Source organism: Gopherus flavomarginatus, chromosome 5, assembly GCF_025201925.1.
Source record: "Gopherus flavomarginatus isolate rGopFla2 chromosome 5, rGopFla2.mat.asm, whole genome shotgun sequence".
Classification (NCBI taxonomy): Eukaryota; Metazoa; Chordata; order Testudines; family Testudinidae; genus Gopherus; species Gopherus flavomarginatus.
Genome location: NC_066621.1, coordinates 87,353,640 through 87,367,146, shown reverse-complemented (window position 1 = coordinate 87,367,146; position 13,507 = coordinate 87,353,640). Strand labels below are relative to the sequence as shown.

The 13,507-nt window shown below is 43.5% G+C and overlaps 1 protein-coding gene across 40 annotated transcripts in view; it reads right to left on the bottom strand.

Moving 5' to 3' along the window:
- Positions 1-13,507, bottom strand: part of MADD (MAP kinase activating death domain) — a 133,034-nt gene that overhangs the window by 81,387 nt on the left and 38,140 nt on the right. For 22 of the 40 annotated variants that reach the window (XM_050953419.1, XM_050953417.1, XM_050953416.1 and 19 more), the window contains 9 exons: positions 12,126-12,182; positions 11,220-11,398; positions 9,215-9,450; positions 8,632-8,788; positions 6,400-6,503; positions 5,564-5,757; positions 3,495-3,775; positions 2,749-2,888; positions 80-181 (listed from right to left, as the gene is read on the bottom strand). In XM_050953419.1, the coding sequence (XP_050809376.1) occupies positions 80-181; positions 2,749-2,888; positions 3,495-3,775; positions 5,564-5,757; positions 6,400-6,503; positions 8,632-8,788; positions 9,215-9,450; positions 11,220-11,398; positions 12,126-12,182 (1,450 nt within the window). The remainder of the gene's footprint in view (positions 1-79; positions 182-2,748; positions 2,889-3,494; positions 3,776-5,563; positions 5,758-6,399; positions 6,504-8,631; positions 8,789-9,214; positions 9,451-11,219; positions 11,399-12,125; positions 12,183-13,507) is intronic. The other 18 variants (XM_050953424.1, XM_050953429.1, XM_050953447.1 and 15 more) reach the window with 3 other exon arrangements.

Sequence of the window (13,507 nt, the reverse complement as noted above, 5' to 3'; positions counted from 1 at the left end):
TTTGAGGGTGAATCCTTGGACTGCTTGGCAGTCAGAAGCATTGCAAAGGCAATAGTAGGCAAGGAGAGGAAGTGGTTACCTTTCAGGCTGGGGAAGGGAGTGTTCTTGTCTCTCCCAGCTTTGGTTGGTAGGGCTAAGTTGGACAAACTGAAACTTGTGCTGTGGTTCCTGTACAGGCTGCCTACAACAGAAGGTGAAATAATCAAAAGTCTCTAGTGCTCCACATACACACTCCCCTCACTCTTCCTGCAATTCATGCTTTAATTCAGATCTCAGTAGCTCCACATCCCCACTATTGGGTTAACGCTGTATTCTCTTGTGTCCCAAAAACCAAACATGCCCCCTTGCTTATAGTTTAAATCTTTCCTGCTAAAAGTCAGATTGTTTTTAAAGTCTGTAAAAATCCTATTTTTTTTTATACTATGCTCATAAGTCATGGTATCCAAGACCTTGCTGATGCTGCAAATCATGGTATAGTAATATCCCACTTTCCACCCTAGGTTTTGAGACACCACATTGTGTCTTCAATGCTTCCAAATTTGATTCTCTACCTGGAGTAATTTACTTGGTATCATTTGAGAGAACAGAATTCCAAAACGATCATGAAAACATGCAATCCTGAGATGGGAACTATGAGCAAGGCTTCATGTACTCTGACTCTGGAATCTGCTATGGAATCCATTTTTGTCACAGAATTGTGCTCCAAAATCTGAGCTTTCCATTTTTTTAAAACTTGTGTTTCTAGCACTTATAGGCAGTACAAAAAAAAAAATACCCATGAAAACATGACTGATTGTAACCAACGCACTGCCATCTGCCCCAGTCTGCAGATGGCCTGAAATTCATATGAGCAGGGAAGTTAACTGCCCTGAAAAGATGATCATTTAAAGATCAACAATTCATTATTTTACTCTATTTAAAGTCTTAGAGGAAAGGTCCTCTCATGGATTGGTTAAAAGATAGGAAACAAAGGGTAGAAATAAATGGTCAGGTCTCAGAATGGAGAGAAGTCGATAGTGGTGTCAGTCACCCAGAGGTCTGTACTGGGGCCAGTACTATTCAACATATTCATAAGTAATCTGGAAAAAGAAGCAAGCAGTGAGGTGGCAAAATTTGTAGATGATACAAAACTATTCAAGATAGTTAAGTCCAAAGCAGACTGCGAAGAGCCAAAGGGATCTCACAAAACTGGGTGACTAAGGAACAAAATGGCAGATGAAATTCAATGTTGATAAATGCAAAGTAATGCACACTGGAAAACATAATACCCACACTACACAGAAAATGATGGGGTCTAAATTAGCTGCTACCACTCAGCAGAGATCTTGGGAGTCATTGTGGAGAGTTCTCCAAAAACATCCACTCAATGTGCAGCAGCAGTCAAAAAAGCTGACAGAATGTTGGGAATCCATTAAGAAAGGGATTATTAATAAGATTGAAAATATCATAGTGCCTCTATAAATCCATGGTATGCCCACACCTTCAATACTGTGTGCAGATGTGGTCAACCCATCTCAAAAAGATATATTGGAATTGGAAAAGTTTCAGAAAAGAGCAACAAAAATGATTGGGGTACGGAACAGCTTCTGTAAGAGGAGAGATTAATAAGATTGATATTCTTCGGCTTGAAAAAGAGATGACTAAAAGAGGATATGATAGAGGTCTATAAAATCATGACAGGTGTGGAGAAAGTAAATAAGGAACTGTTATTTACTTCTTCTCATAACACAAGAACTAGGGGTCACCAAATGAAATTAATAGGCAGCAGGTTTTAAACAAACAGAAGGAAGTATTTCTTCCCACAACACACAGTCAACCTGTGGAACTCTTTGCCAGAAGACGTTCTGAAGGCCAAGACTATAACAATGTTCAAAACAGAACCAGGTAAGTTCATGGAAGATAGGTCCATCGATGGCTATTAGCCAAGGTCGACAGGGATGGAGTCTCTAGCCTATGTTAGCCAGAAGCTGGGAATGGGCGACAGGAGATGGATCACTTGATGCTTACCTGTTCTGTTCATTCCCTCTAGAGCACCTGACATTGGTCACTGTCAGAAGACAGGATACTGGGCTAGATGGACCTTTGGTCTGACCCAGTATGGCCGTAATGATGTTCTTACGCTGCACCAATTACCATGGTATCAGAACACATCACTATTTAACTGTTAATCACTTTAGCAGAAATATCAAGGTAATATGTTTATCTCACCAATCCTATGCTCCTCTAAGTGTCAAAAACCCCAACTACCCTCTAGCACAGCTCCTACTTCATCCCTGAAAACTTCTAGTATTCACTCACATGTCAACAGAAAAATCTGCAAGATATTAAAAATTGTGTATGTTGGTGTAGGGTAAAGAAATTGAACTTAATATTGAAATAAACAACATGGGGGGAGCTGCATTGATTAACTGTTTCAATATAGAAAATAAATTATCTAAATACCTCAATTTTCAAAATTTTAATGAAGCTGCCTCATAATTTCCAGTCTGCTACATCAGAGCACCAAAGAATCCAAGGCCCTTTCTGCAGAACGTAGGCCCATATTACTGCAGAGTATGTAGGGCACTGTAAGGATAACAGGTCTGTGACTCTGGCAGAGCTGGTGGGAGACTGAAAGCCAAGCGCCATCTTGGGGAAGTTTCAAATTGCTCTCTCTCCCCTCCCCACTTTACAAACACTAAGGTAGAATCTCCACGAACACTAAGGTAGAATCATTAAAACCAGTTTAGAGGAGGCAATAGTACATACTGGCAAAAGACATAAGGCTCCCAAAGCCTTCGCTGCTGTTGTTGGAGATGGTGGAATTTGGGGAGCTGCCTCGTGAGTCCGACTCCGCATCAGAGTCATTGCCCAGCTTTAAACTGTTAGGACGTAGTAGCTTCTGAGACCTGGGGAAGAAAGTTCAGCTGTTACTCACACCCCTGTACAGACTCCAGCTGCCATTAAATCTGACACTTATACAAGCTTCTAGGACCCATTCCACAGCAGTATCACCAAACTGGGGTTAAACAGAGGAAACATGAGGCACAAATATATCCATGTTCGTGTTTCTATTACCTGCCAGAAGGTGCACACCATAATGATTCTGTGCTAAAAACCCTGAGCATTTTTTTATTTTTACATAAGATCACCCATCTCTATGGTATCTGAGCGCAATGCCTCTTGATTCAGTTAGGCAAGTGTTCATATCTCAAATGCCACTGGAGATTTCCAAGTTCCTGCAGCCAATATCTAAGGATGACATCCTAGAACACTTTCAGGAAAATGTCAGTAATTGTGTCAGCCGCACAAATTTAAACCAAAGTCTGCAGTTAGCGTCAGTGCCCAGCCAGGAGGGGCTGCAGCTGCTCAGCATCAACTGGAGGAGACTATAAAGACATGCCTGGGATGTAGGAGATTCCTGGGGAAAAGAATGCTAAACACTGAAGTACTGGAAGTAACAAATTTGACCTTGCCACCCCTTTATTGAAGAGCAAGTGATGGGGGAGCCTTACCGATTCCCAGTCAGATTCTGGTTGAATTTGGGGGTGTAGCTCTCTTCCTGTTCCTCATCCTCTTCCTCAGTAGGAAACCCATATTGTGGTTCAAAGTATGGATTGTCATACTCTCGTTTCTTCACCATTCCCTCCACAGAGCTCATGCTGGCAGCTGGGCTTTCACCATCACGACGTTCCAGATTCATCTTGGGGAAATTTGGTTGCAGTGGCAAGGAGGGAAGGTGATTTGAAAACCCAGTAATCATCTTCTCCTCCATCTCTGCTGAATCTGCTGACTCCTGTGGACCAACCAATTTATCCATTTATCAATGCACACTCCCATAGAACTATAGGATAGAGCAAGAAAAGCATTCTGAGGGACTCTGCATACCATTCCCACTACCAGCTCCTCTACCCTGGGCTTTAAGATCTGCAGTAACAGTGCCTTGATCACCTTTCTGGGGCTTTATTCCGCTGCCCGACAAATCTTATCATTAAATATTCCCTTCGTTTCAAGCGAATTGCTCTGTATCCCACTATTGCACAGTAACGGGGATAACTTCCTTTTCTTGTTTTCTCCGCTCCCCTGGCAAGTCTGCTCTTCTTCATTTTTGTCAGACTATGTAAAAGCAGCTCCTCCCTCAGTCTCTCCCAGGATCTGTGTCGTCATTGTTTTCTCTCCATGGGCAGAGTTGTACCTGCTATTCTGGGGTGGCTCCTCCAGGTTCACAGAAAGCAGCAAAGTTGCCTCCTTAGTTTTATATTCTGTTTGCCCAGAGATCCAACTGATTATTAAGGTTTCCTATCACCCTTTGATGTCTGAAACTCACTGTTTTCCAGAGATCCTCTCAGTGTGTGTCCATGCTTCCCCTCCTTGAGAGCATCATTTATACTAACTCATCTCTGGCTTGTAGCCCTCACCATCCCAGCATCTCCAGCTCACTGCTAAGCCTGCTTCTGTTCTGTGTGTTTGCCACTTCTCTCACTTAGTGTTCCCCACAAATCTGATCCGATTTAAATTTATAAAGTCTTCTAGACCCCTGTACTATCCCCACTCACTACAGCCTTAAATGCCAACCCCCTTTGAGGGATTTTTATCTACCTGGTATTTGTCCAGCAAATACAAGAATATGAGTTACTGATATGGATGAGTCATTAAATTACTACCCCTCACAAGTATAAAAGAGTATGAACCTTATAATGAGAGTAGTTCATCAAAATATTTGTATATATTGTGATTCTATATTGGATGTCTGACTGAAAAGCATATATATATTTATAGAATATCAGGGTCGGAAGGGACCTCAGGAGGTCATCTAGTCCAACCCCTGCTCAAAGCAGGACCAATCCCCAGATAGATTTTTGCCCCAAAAGGCCCCCTCAAGGATTGAACTCATAACTCTGGGTTTAGCAGGCCAATGCTCAAATCACTGAGCTATCCCTCACCTTGTTTACCTTAGCCTCTAAGGATAGAACAAGAAGCAATGGGCTTAAACTGCAGCAAGGAAAGTTTAGGTTGGACATTAGGAAAAAGTTCCTGTTAGGGAGGTTAAACACTGGAATACATTGCCCAGGGAGGTTGTGGAATCTCCATCTTTGGAAATATTTAAGAGTAGGTTAGATAAATGTCTATCTGGTATGGTCTAGACAGTATTTGGTCCTGCTATGAGGGCAGGGGACTGGACTTGATGACCTCTCGAGGTCCCTTCCAGTCCTAGAATCTATGAATCTTCTTCACTGTCTACCCTCTACCTACTAGCTCCATAATTTTGCTATACCAGCTCTCGCGTTCCCAGAACCAACCCCACACAGTGCCAGAGGGTTGAGGGAACTTACTCTCTCAGCTATAAGGCTTGGTGCCTCATTCCTAACCACAGGCTGATAGGGATAGGAAATACAGGTGCTTGTACTGAAAGGAAACTTTTCTGAAGACCATAATGCTGCAAGCAAACTCAGCCTTGTCTATGAAGAGGGTGAAAAATTCATCTACCCAAGTCCATTTAGTAGGAGTCACCCTCATCCCAATTCCATTTGCTTAGATTCCACCCTGTGCCTGAGCTTGGGCGTGCAATAGTCCTAGTACACACATGATTCACTCCATGGATGACAGTGCTGGGGCTGCTACTGGCTGTAGTGCTGGAACTTGAGCGAGGCTGGTTGTTGTCCAGGGAGCTCTCACTGTCCAGAGCCTGCGCATCCAGATCCCCTGAATATTCCTGGAAGTCATCAAACTCCACCTCACTGGCATCACCCAGGGCTGCATGTGTCAGGGGATCAACATCTGCAAACACACCACCAGGCATTAGAGACTGCTCACTATTCCAGCCTCTTGCCTAACACATAGTACCAACCTTCCATGAACAAACACTGCTCAGTGCCTTACTGTCCAACATGGGAAATGAGTTGGAGTTTCAATAACAGTTTCTTAAGGAAGAAAAACTACTGTCTCAACAGAAACTCTTATTGGCAGCCTCATCAGAAGCCAAGGAGAATTCTCTCTCTGCTCTCTACTAAAAATGGTTCTTTCTGATCAGGGCTGATGATCACTGAGTACTGTGAGGTAGGGAGAAGCTTGCACTACTGGTGCCCATGCTGCACATCTTCTGTGGATAGAGCACGTTAGTTTCCTGGGTTGTTAAACTAGTTCCTGTCACCAATACTACATTCAGTTCATTCGTCTCTCCCAAAGATTTTTTGGAGAGTGATGCTTACAGAAAGAAGAAAGTTTCTTCCTCTGACTGTCCCAGGCTGCAGCAGAATAGGCTGAGTCTCTCTCTCCTACATAAGAGCAGACCATAATCTACCTGCCTCTCACTCTGAATGAAAGACTCAGAAGAGGCAACTTTCTCAAAGTGCAGGTGAATGGGGATGGAAGATCCATACTGGCCCAATGGAAGTGCAGCTTAGGAAGTTAGTTACTCACTTGGGGTATCACCATTAATGTTACATTTCATCATCTCGCTGACAAAGTCACCAAGGGAGGAGTAGGAAGAACTTGAGTCATCATAATCCACGCTGTCGCTACCACTAGGATAAGAGAGAGAGATGAGAGGCAGCCAAACAGCAACACAGGAGCTGGATGCTACAAGGTATGGATCATCAGCACTGCTCTACGGCTGTTCAAGCTTCATGCTGCACTGATCCCTCCAAAAGGGTCATAGCAGCATGGCTGGCCACAAGCCAGAGGCAGAGGCTAATTTTTAAGAGAGCGCACTATGACACTGCATCTCAAAGTAGCACCCTGGAACCCCCATATTCACCATTGTCATATAATTATGATATGCTTTGTACAAAGTATGCCTTGTGAGGTGGTATTTTAAAATTCTTGATCTGTTGAACTTTAACATCCTGTTGGCTTTTATGTGCTATCATTATATGTGACGTTATGAAGCATTGCTATATGTGTTACTGAAATATATTGCGAGGTTGGGAGATGCCCACAGCCAACCTTTCAATTGCAACAAAGGAGCTGCCAGATGTGCTGAAGACCCATTAAAGGGAATCCATTCTCCCAATGGCCATCCCAGAGACTTGCAATGGAGACTGCTTGACCAGTGGGGACTGCCCAATCCCCACATCACAGCAAAGATCTTTCCAGCAAGCTGGAAGAAAATATAAAAGAAGGGATGTGACATCATCACTCTTTCCTCCCCCTCCCCCAACTCAACATCTAGAAGACAAAAACACTGAACTGGGGAAGGGTGGTCTAAGCCTTTGTAATGAGGAACTGTAACCTGCTTGCGCCATCTTTCATGCTAAGATACTGCTTGATTCAAATCCTGCTTAATCTGTAGAATTTAGATTGCAAATTTATTTTTATTTCTTAAGTAACCAACTTTGATCTCTATGCTTGCTACTTACAATCACTTCAAATCCCTATCTTTCTATAGTTAACAAATCTGTTTTATATTTTTCCTAAAACAGTGTCTTTTGGTTGAAGTGCTTGGGACATCTCAGCTCAATTTACAAAGGCTAGTGTGTGTCCATTCCACATTGAGAGAGTGGCAAACTACTTAATGAACTTGCACAGCCAAACAGGGCCTTGAGCAGTGAAGACAGTACAGTTTTGGGGTGTAGAGCTGGAGGAAATTGGCTGGAGCCTCTCTATTGATGGTTCATGAGTGGCTAGGAGATTATTCAGTGTAACTCAGTTGGGTGTATCCCCTGCCTGTGGATTCTGTGTAAGTGCAGTATCTGTCAGAAGTTTGTAGCTTGACATCAGTATCACAGTGTGAGAGGCAACCCAGGTTGGAGGGTTCGGGGAATCAGCAGTCCCACAGTCCAGAATGGACCCCTTCACAAGCACATTTAACAATTCCAGGATAGGTGAAGAGAAGATGTGAAGAGCAACTCACTGGCCCTCATCAAAGTGGAGTGAACTGAGCACTTGTAGCTATGGAGGAGTGTTTGAGCTCTCAGGAGAGAGGAGGGGAGGAGAAAGCATGAGGGAATCAAAAAGCACGAAGTCCTTCCTTGATAAACTAATAACAGACCACTTCTGTTAGTGTGCTTGGTGCTGCACAGCCCATAGAGAACAGACAAGGTCCTGCTCCGAAGAGCTTGCAAGCTGAGAGACAAACAAAAAACAACAAAGCAGAGACACAGCTTTGGGGGCTGGAATACAATCACCACTCAGAAAGGCTGCAGCTATTTATGTTTTATTAAATTCATGAATAGTTCTTCTCAAGCGGTCAATTAACATTGAGAGGCTTCATGTAGCTGTGTGTTTTGAGGTGGGATTTGAAAGAAAGAGGGGATACTTGTTGCAATAAGGGAGGAAGGACAATCCATGAGCAAAGGACAGCATGGAAAAAAGCAAAGAGAGGAGCATGGCAAAAGGGAGTATAGAAATCCAAGTGGACCAAAAGGAGTAGGAGGAATCAGAGGCGAAGGCAGAGTGATGTTAAAAAGAATGCTTGAAAGTGAAGATGAAGAGTTCATGAAAGCCAATGAAGGGAATCTGAGGCAGCTGTGACACAGTCAGAGCAGCGAGGAAGAAAAATTACTTTAGCAGCAGTGCTTTTTATAGACTGAAGAAACAAGGTGGGAGTCTTTGAGGTCAGAGAAACAGGTTGCAACAGCAAAGCAAGAGATGACCAGAATATTTATAATGACCTTTAGTTAACAACTGAATAGTGTCATGTTCCCCACCAACCTGTCATCAGTAGGTTCAGAATCTGTTTCCTTCTCTATGGGGACAATCAATGCCTCAGCCAGCTGGGAATTGCTATCATAGACACGGTAGTGGATTGGTTGAAGCTGGTGAGCATACCATTTTGGTTTGTCACCAATCAGGGCTGGGTCGAACATGTCTGCAAAAAAAACAGGAAAAAGGAGAGTTAAATGAACTTAGTTATTTGTATTATGACAACACTGAGAGGCCTTGATTAAGTGGGCCTTCGTTGTGCTAGGCACTATAAAACCACGTAGGAACAGAGAGTCCCCTGTCCTGAGAAGCTTACAGCATGCAGACAGACAAGACACAAAAAGGTAGAACAAACAGAGGGAGGGTAACAATGACAATAATCCAACAGAAACTCACAACCAACTGGGACAAGAAGGTCTCAGTTCAAGACTCATTTCATGGACACTTACTGGAAAAGACGGTCCCTTCCACAGCAATAGGCTCCATTGCTGGAATAGTGTGTTTGACTAGCCAACCTCTTTCCCAGTACTGTCTCCATATTAGAAGCTTCTGCATTACACAAGCTGAGTGGAAAGGTAGGACCAGGACTTACTGTTGTGGATCCTTTGAAAAGCATAATTAGTTGGGTTGAGTGACCACTCTCCGAAGTACTCCACTGCTTGTGTCCTAGACAGCTTGTCTGCGAAAGCTGTCTGCTTTGGCCTAGACGCAAGAAAAGAATTGGCCTGAAAGGCCACCACAGGCCGGGGGAAGAGACGAAGGGTGCGGGTGTGCATCTGGAAACCATGCAAAACATTTGGTGAGTTGAAGAATCTCACCATAGCAACCCTAAGAAGGAAATAGATGGTAATATGTCAGATGCAGACATGGAACTTCAAAGGGGAGGGGGACAGACAGGGCCTTTAAATGTTACACAAAAGGCAACGTTTCCACCAGGAGTGTTTCCAAAAGGGAAGGGTGATACAAGATAGGAGTGGGAACATGTGTGACTCCCACTGGGAAAAGGGATTCTCTCAAGAAACTGCTTTGGTTTAACTTTCCTTTCCCTTACAGCAGGTGCTTTGTATGCCCAACTCACACAAGGATTGTCAGCCCAACCAACTACTTCTGGCAAAGAAGCCCCTTCATGGCCGATCATCCCTTATACCAGCCAGTAGAGTTGCTAATAAGAAGACAGGTTTCTGGGAATTACATTTCTTACAGTGAATATGACTGGTGGGAAGCAGCTAATACACAGGGCACGTGAATTAACCTGAACTCACACTGTTAAGCTGCTGAGACCCAGGGAGGGCAGCTGAGATAAGCTATGGGGAAATGCGGGAAATGAACACATCACTTTGGTGTCTCAGTCATCATACAGTTTACTAATACACTCATATCTTCCTCCTTATCTATCATTTCTAACTGATGAGCCTCTAGCCTATAGCAGAAATTCTTATTATTAGTCCCTAAAAGCAAGATCTTGCACTTTGTCCTATTAAATTTATGCTGAAATAAATTTGTTAGTCTCTAAGGTGCCACAAGTACTCCTGTTCTTTTTGTGGATACAGACTAACATACTGCTACTCTGAAACTTGTCATCCGATTTCTATTACTCCAGTACTTAAGATCATCCAATATTCTGGTCCTCCACTGTAGTGATGATACCTTTCAGCTTTGTGTCATCAGCAAATTTTATTAGCACATTTCTACTTTTCGCGCCAAGGCCATTAATGAAAATGTTAAACAACATTGGTCCCAAAAGCCACCCCAAGGACCTCCACTAGTATCCTCCCTCCAGCCAGACAGTTCTCCTTTCACTACAACCTGTAGTTTTCTCTCTGTTAGCCAGTTCCTTACCCACCTCTCCAACCACTAATTTCCCATGTGGCACCATGTCAAACGCTTTACTGAAGTCCAGATGCGTTAGATCTACTGCATTTCTCTTATCTAAAAAATCAGTTATCTTAACAAAAGAAAGATATCATATTAGTCCGGCATGATCTACCTTTGGTAAACCCATGCTGCAATTGATTCTATTTTCCTTTTACCTCCATCCCTTTAATTATTTTTTCCATCCAAATTTGTTCTAAAGCCTTGCATATTACTGAGGTCAGATTAACGGGTCTGAAGTTGCCTGGATCACTTTATTTCATTTTCTTAAATATAGATAGGAGGTCTGCTATTCTGCTGCCATATCGTACCATCCCCATCTCATAGATTTATTAAAAATCCTTGCTACCAGACTAGCAATTTCATGCTCCTTCAACATTCTGGGAGTGAGACAATCCAATCTCCTCATCTTGAGCCCTTCAAGTTTTGATTCCCCCTTGGACATGGTAATTTCCATGTCTATAAATTCATTCTCATTAGCCATCCTGCCTTTGCTGCCATGTTCTGCATCATCATCAGTGAGCCCCTGACACAAACTTCATGGTAACCACTGCCTTGACATGTTTATTTGAAGAGAATTTTTTTTTTTGTAGCTAACATTCAGTGTTTATCTGAAGGACAGAGATACAGACTGGCTTACAACATGGCACCCTCGGAAAGCCCTGCACTTCCTTCTCAAATGTGAACCTATGGAGATTCAGCATGTAGGTGCCTAGTCAGCTCACCTGGTGGCCACATCCACAGAGTCCACATCATTGCCATAGATCAGGGGGTTGAATTCCGTGGAAGGGGTGGACTGTAGACCATTCTGAGGTCTTCCCAAGAGCAGTGGGATCTCCTGTCCCTCATGAAACTTCTCTAGGTTAAGGATGGGCTGGGTATTCAGACTCATGCTGGCCAAGGCCTGAGAAGCAACAGGTCACAAGCACTGTCAGCAAGAAACCATTATTCAGGCAAGAATATAAAGAGTAGAGCTCACTTAACCCCTGAGCAAACACAGCCCTTGTGTCAGGTTCTAGTGCACTCTCAGGAGCATGTCTACACCATTCTCTGCCCTCCAATCAGCCAAGAAAGAAATCCTTGTGTGGACTCTGCATTTGCTGGATTGCCCATCTATCTCCTTACTGATGACACAGTCCTGGGAACAGCACACAGTGTCAGATTTCTGAATGGTTGATAAAAGTAAAAACAGATGCTTCCAATAGTCCAAAACCTGCCAGGCTCAGGGTGTGCAGCATTCTGGATCCCAGCAGCTTGTTGGAGATTTATTCCTATCTCCAGTAGTCAGAAATACATTCTTTAGAACCAATCAGCATCTTGGCTGTTAGCCATAATCCATAATCCCAGGACATAAACCTGCAATTCTCTGTTTCTCACCTGGGTGAATTCTGTGCCTTTCTATAGAAATTGTGTTATCCCAAGCCCTGATAGCATTATCTTGAAAGTGCACTTGAAGCAGTAAAGGTTTAACTTCCTAGTCTTACAACCAGATTGGTCCCAAATCTCCCCATTTCTCCTCCTGCTCCTTGAGTCTCCTCCTCTAGCCTCCCTTTCAAAAGTCAATAAGTAAAGCACAGAAGAAGAATAAAAATTGTGGAAAGTTGAGAGGAAAAAAGAGTAAAATAAAGAACCTTGTTGTCAGGCGTGAGCAGCTGTTGCTGAGTGATAGCAGTCATGCTAACCAGACACTGGAGGCAAGATGGAAGATCACATGACAACATCAGCAGCCAAGACGAACACATGACCACAGACAGATGGAGAAAAAAAAAACTATTACTACCAAATATCACAGATGAGAAAGGAAATAAAAAGGACCACAAATCAGTGCAATTCCTGAAAGAAGCCAGCATGCTCCATCACCACTCATCTGCTCCCCACTAGACCCTCCTTTTTTCCCAGAAAGGGATAACATTCTAGTCTCCAGGTTGTGAACAGAGATTTTTCCAATGAGACTTTAAAATCTAAGGTCCTTGCTGCTCTTCATGGATATTAATGACCAGGTAGCATTTATGTAAGGGTTAGGTGTTAAACTCAGTGTCGCTGGCCAAAGTTTTCCCTTTCCATATTGCTGTGTGCCAGTGGGTAGTTAGCGTTCTCCCTTCCCCGGCAGTGGCCAGATGTGCTTTGAGCTTAGTTGATTGCTTTGGAATCCTTGGACAGAAGTTGCCAAAGAAATATTACATTTTGTTCTACTAATATTCAACCTCTCCCCAGTGTTTGGGGGTTTGGCTGAACAGCCCTTAAACTGTACGGAAAAAAACAGGTTTTGGGGTAGTAAGTGTTGTTTCCACTGCAGGATCATTTTCTGGTGAAAGCAGCAGGGCATCTGGGATTCTAAAAAAGGTTATACAAATTGTTCTGCAGAGGCAGAAATAGCAGCCCTCACCAACACACTTTACCTTTAGGTAGTACATGCAGTGTACAGAGGGAGAAAAATAGAAATAGAGAGATAAAATCTGCTTGACAGGAACAGCCAACCCTGTCCCAAGCTGATTAATGGCTTAACAGGACCTGAGAGGAGGCATTGGGACCTCATTTACGGAAAGAGGGAAAAGTTTATTTGAGAGAGACAGAGAGAGAGAGAGGAGTCAAGTCCAAGTCCAAAGGCCACATTGTGTGTGCCAAGGAGAGACCTGGAGCTTTTACTCAGGCGAAAACAAGATGTGGGGTACTAACTAGACCCCAAACTGCAGCAAGCGATAGAGACTGGCTGCAAAACCCTAAAGCATATCTCAAGGGTCCCTCTGCTGGCCAAGTATACTCACTGAAGCTGTAAAGTTCCCAGGGATTTCTCTTTCCCCCCACCCCAACCCACTCACTACTCTAAAGGAGAGGAGAAGTGAGCAGTTTCTGAAAAAACTCTGTCTAGGGATACTGCAAAGAAAAACCAGCAGGGCACAATTTCGGAGCCCAGGACAATGGCTTGGGTTGCGAGGCTAAAAATAACAGTGTAAATATTCCCATTCAGGCTAGAGCCAGGAGTCTGAAACCCAGAGAGGTGGGAGGATCTTGG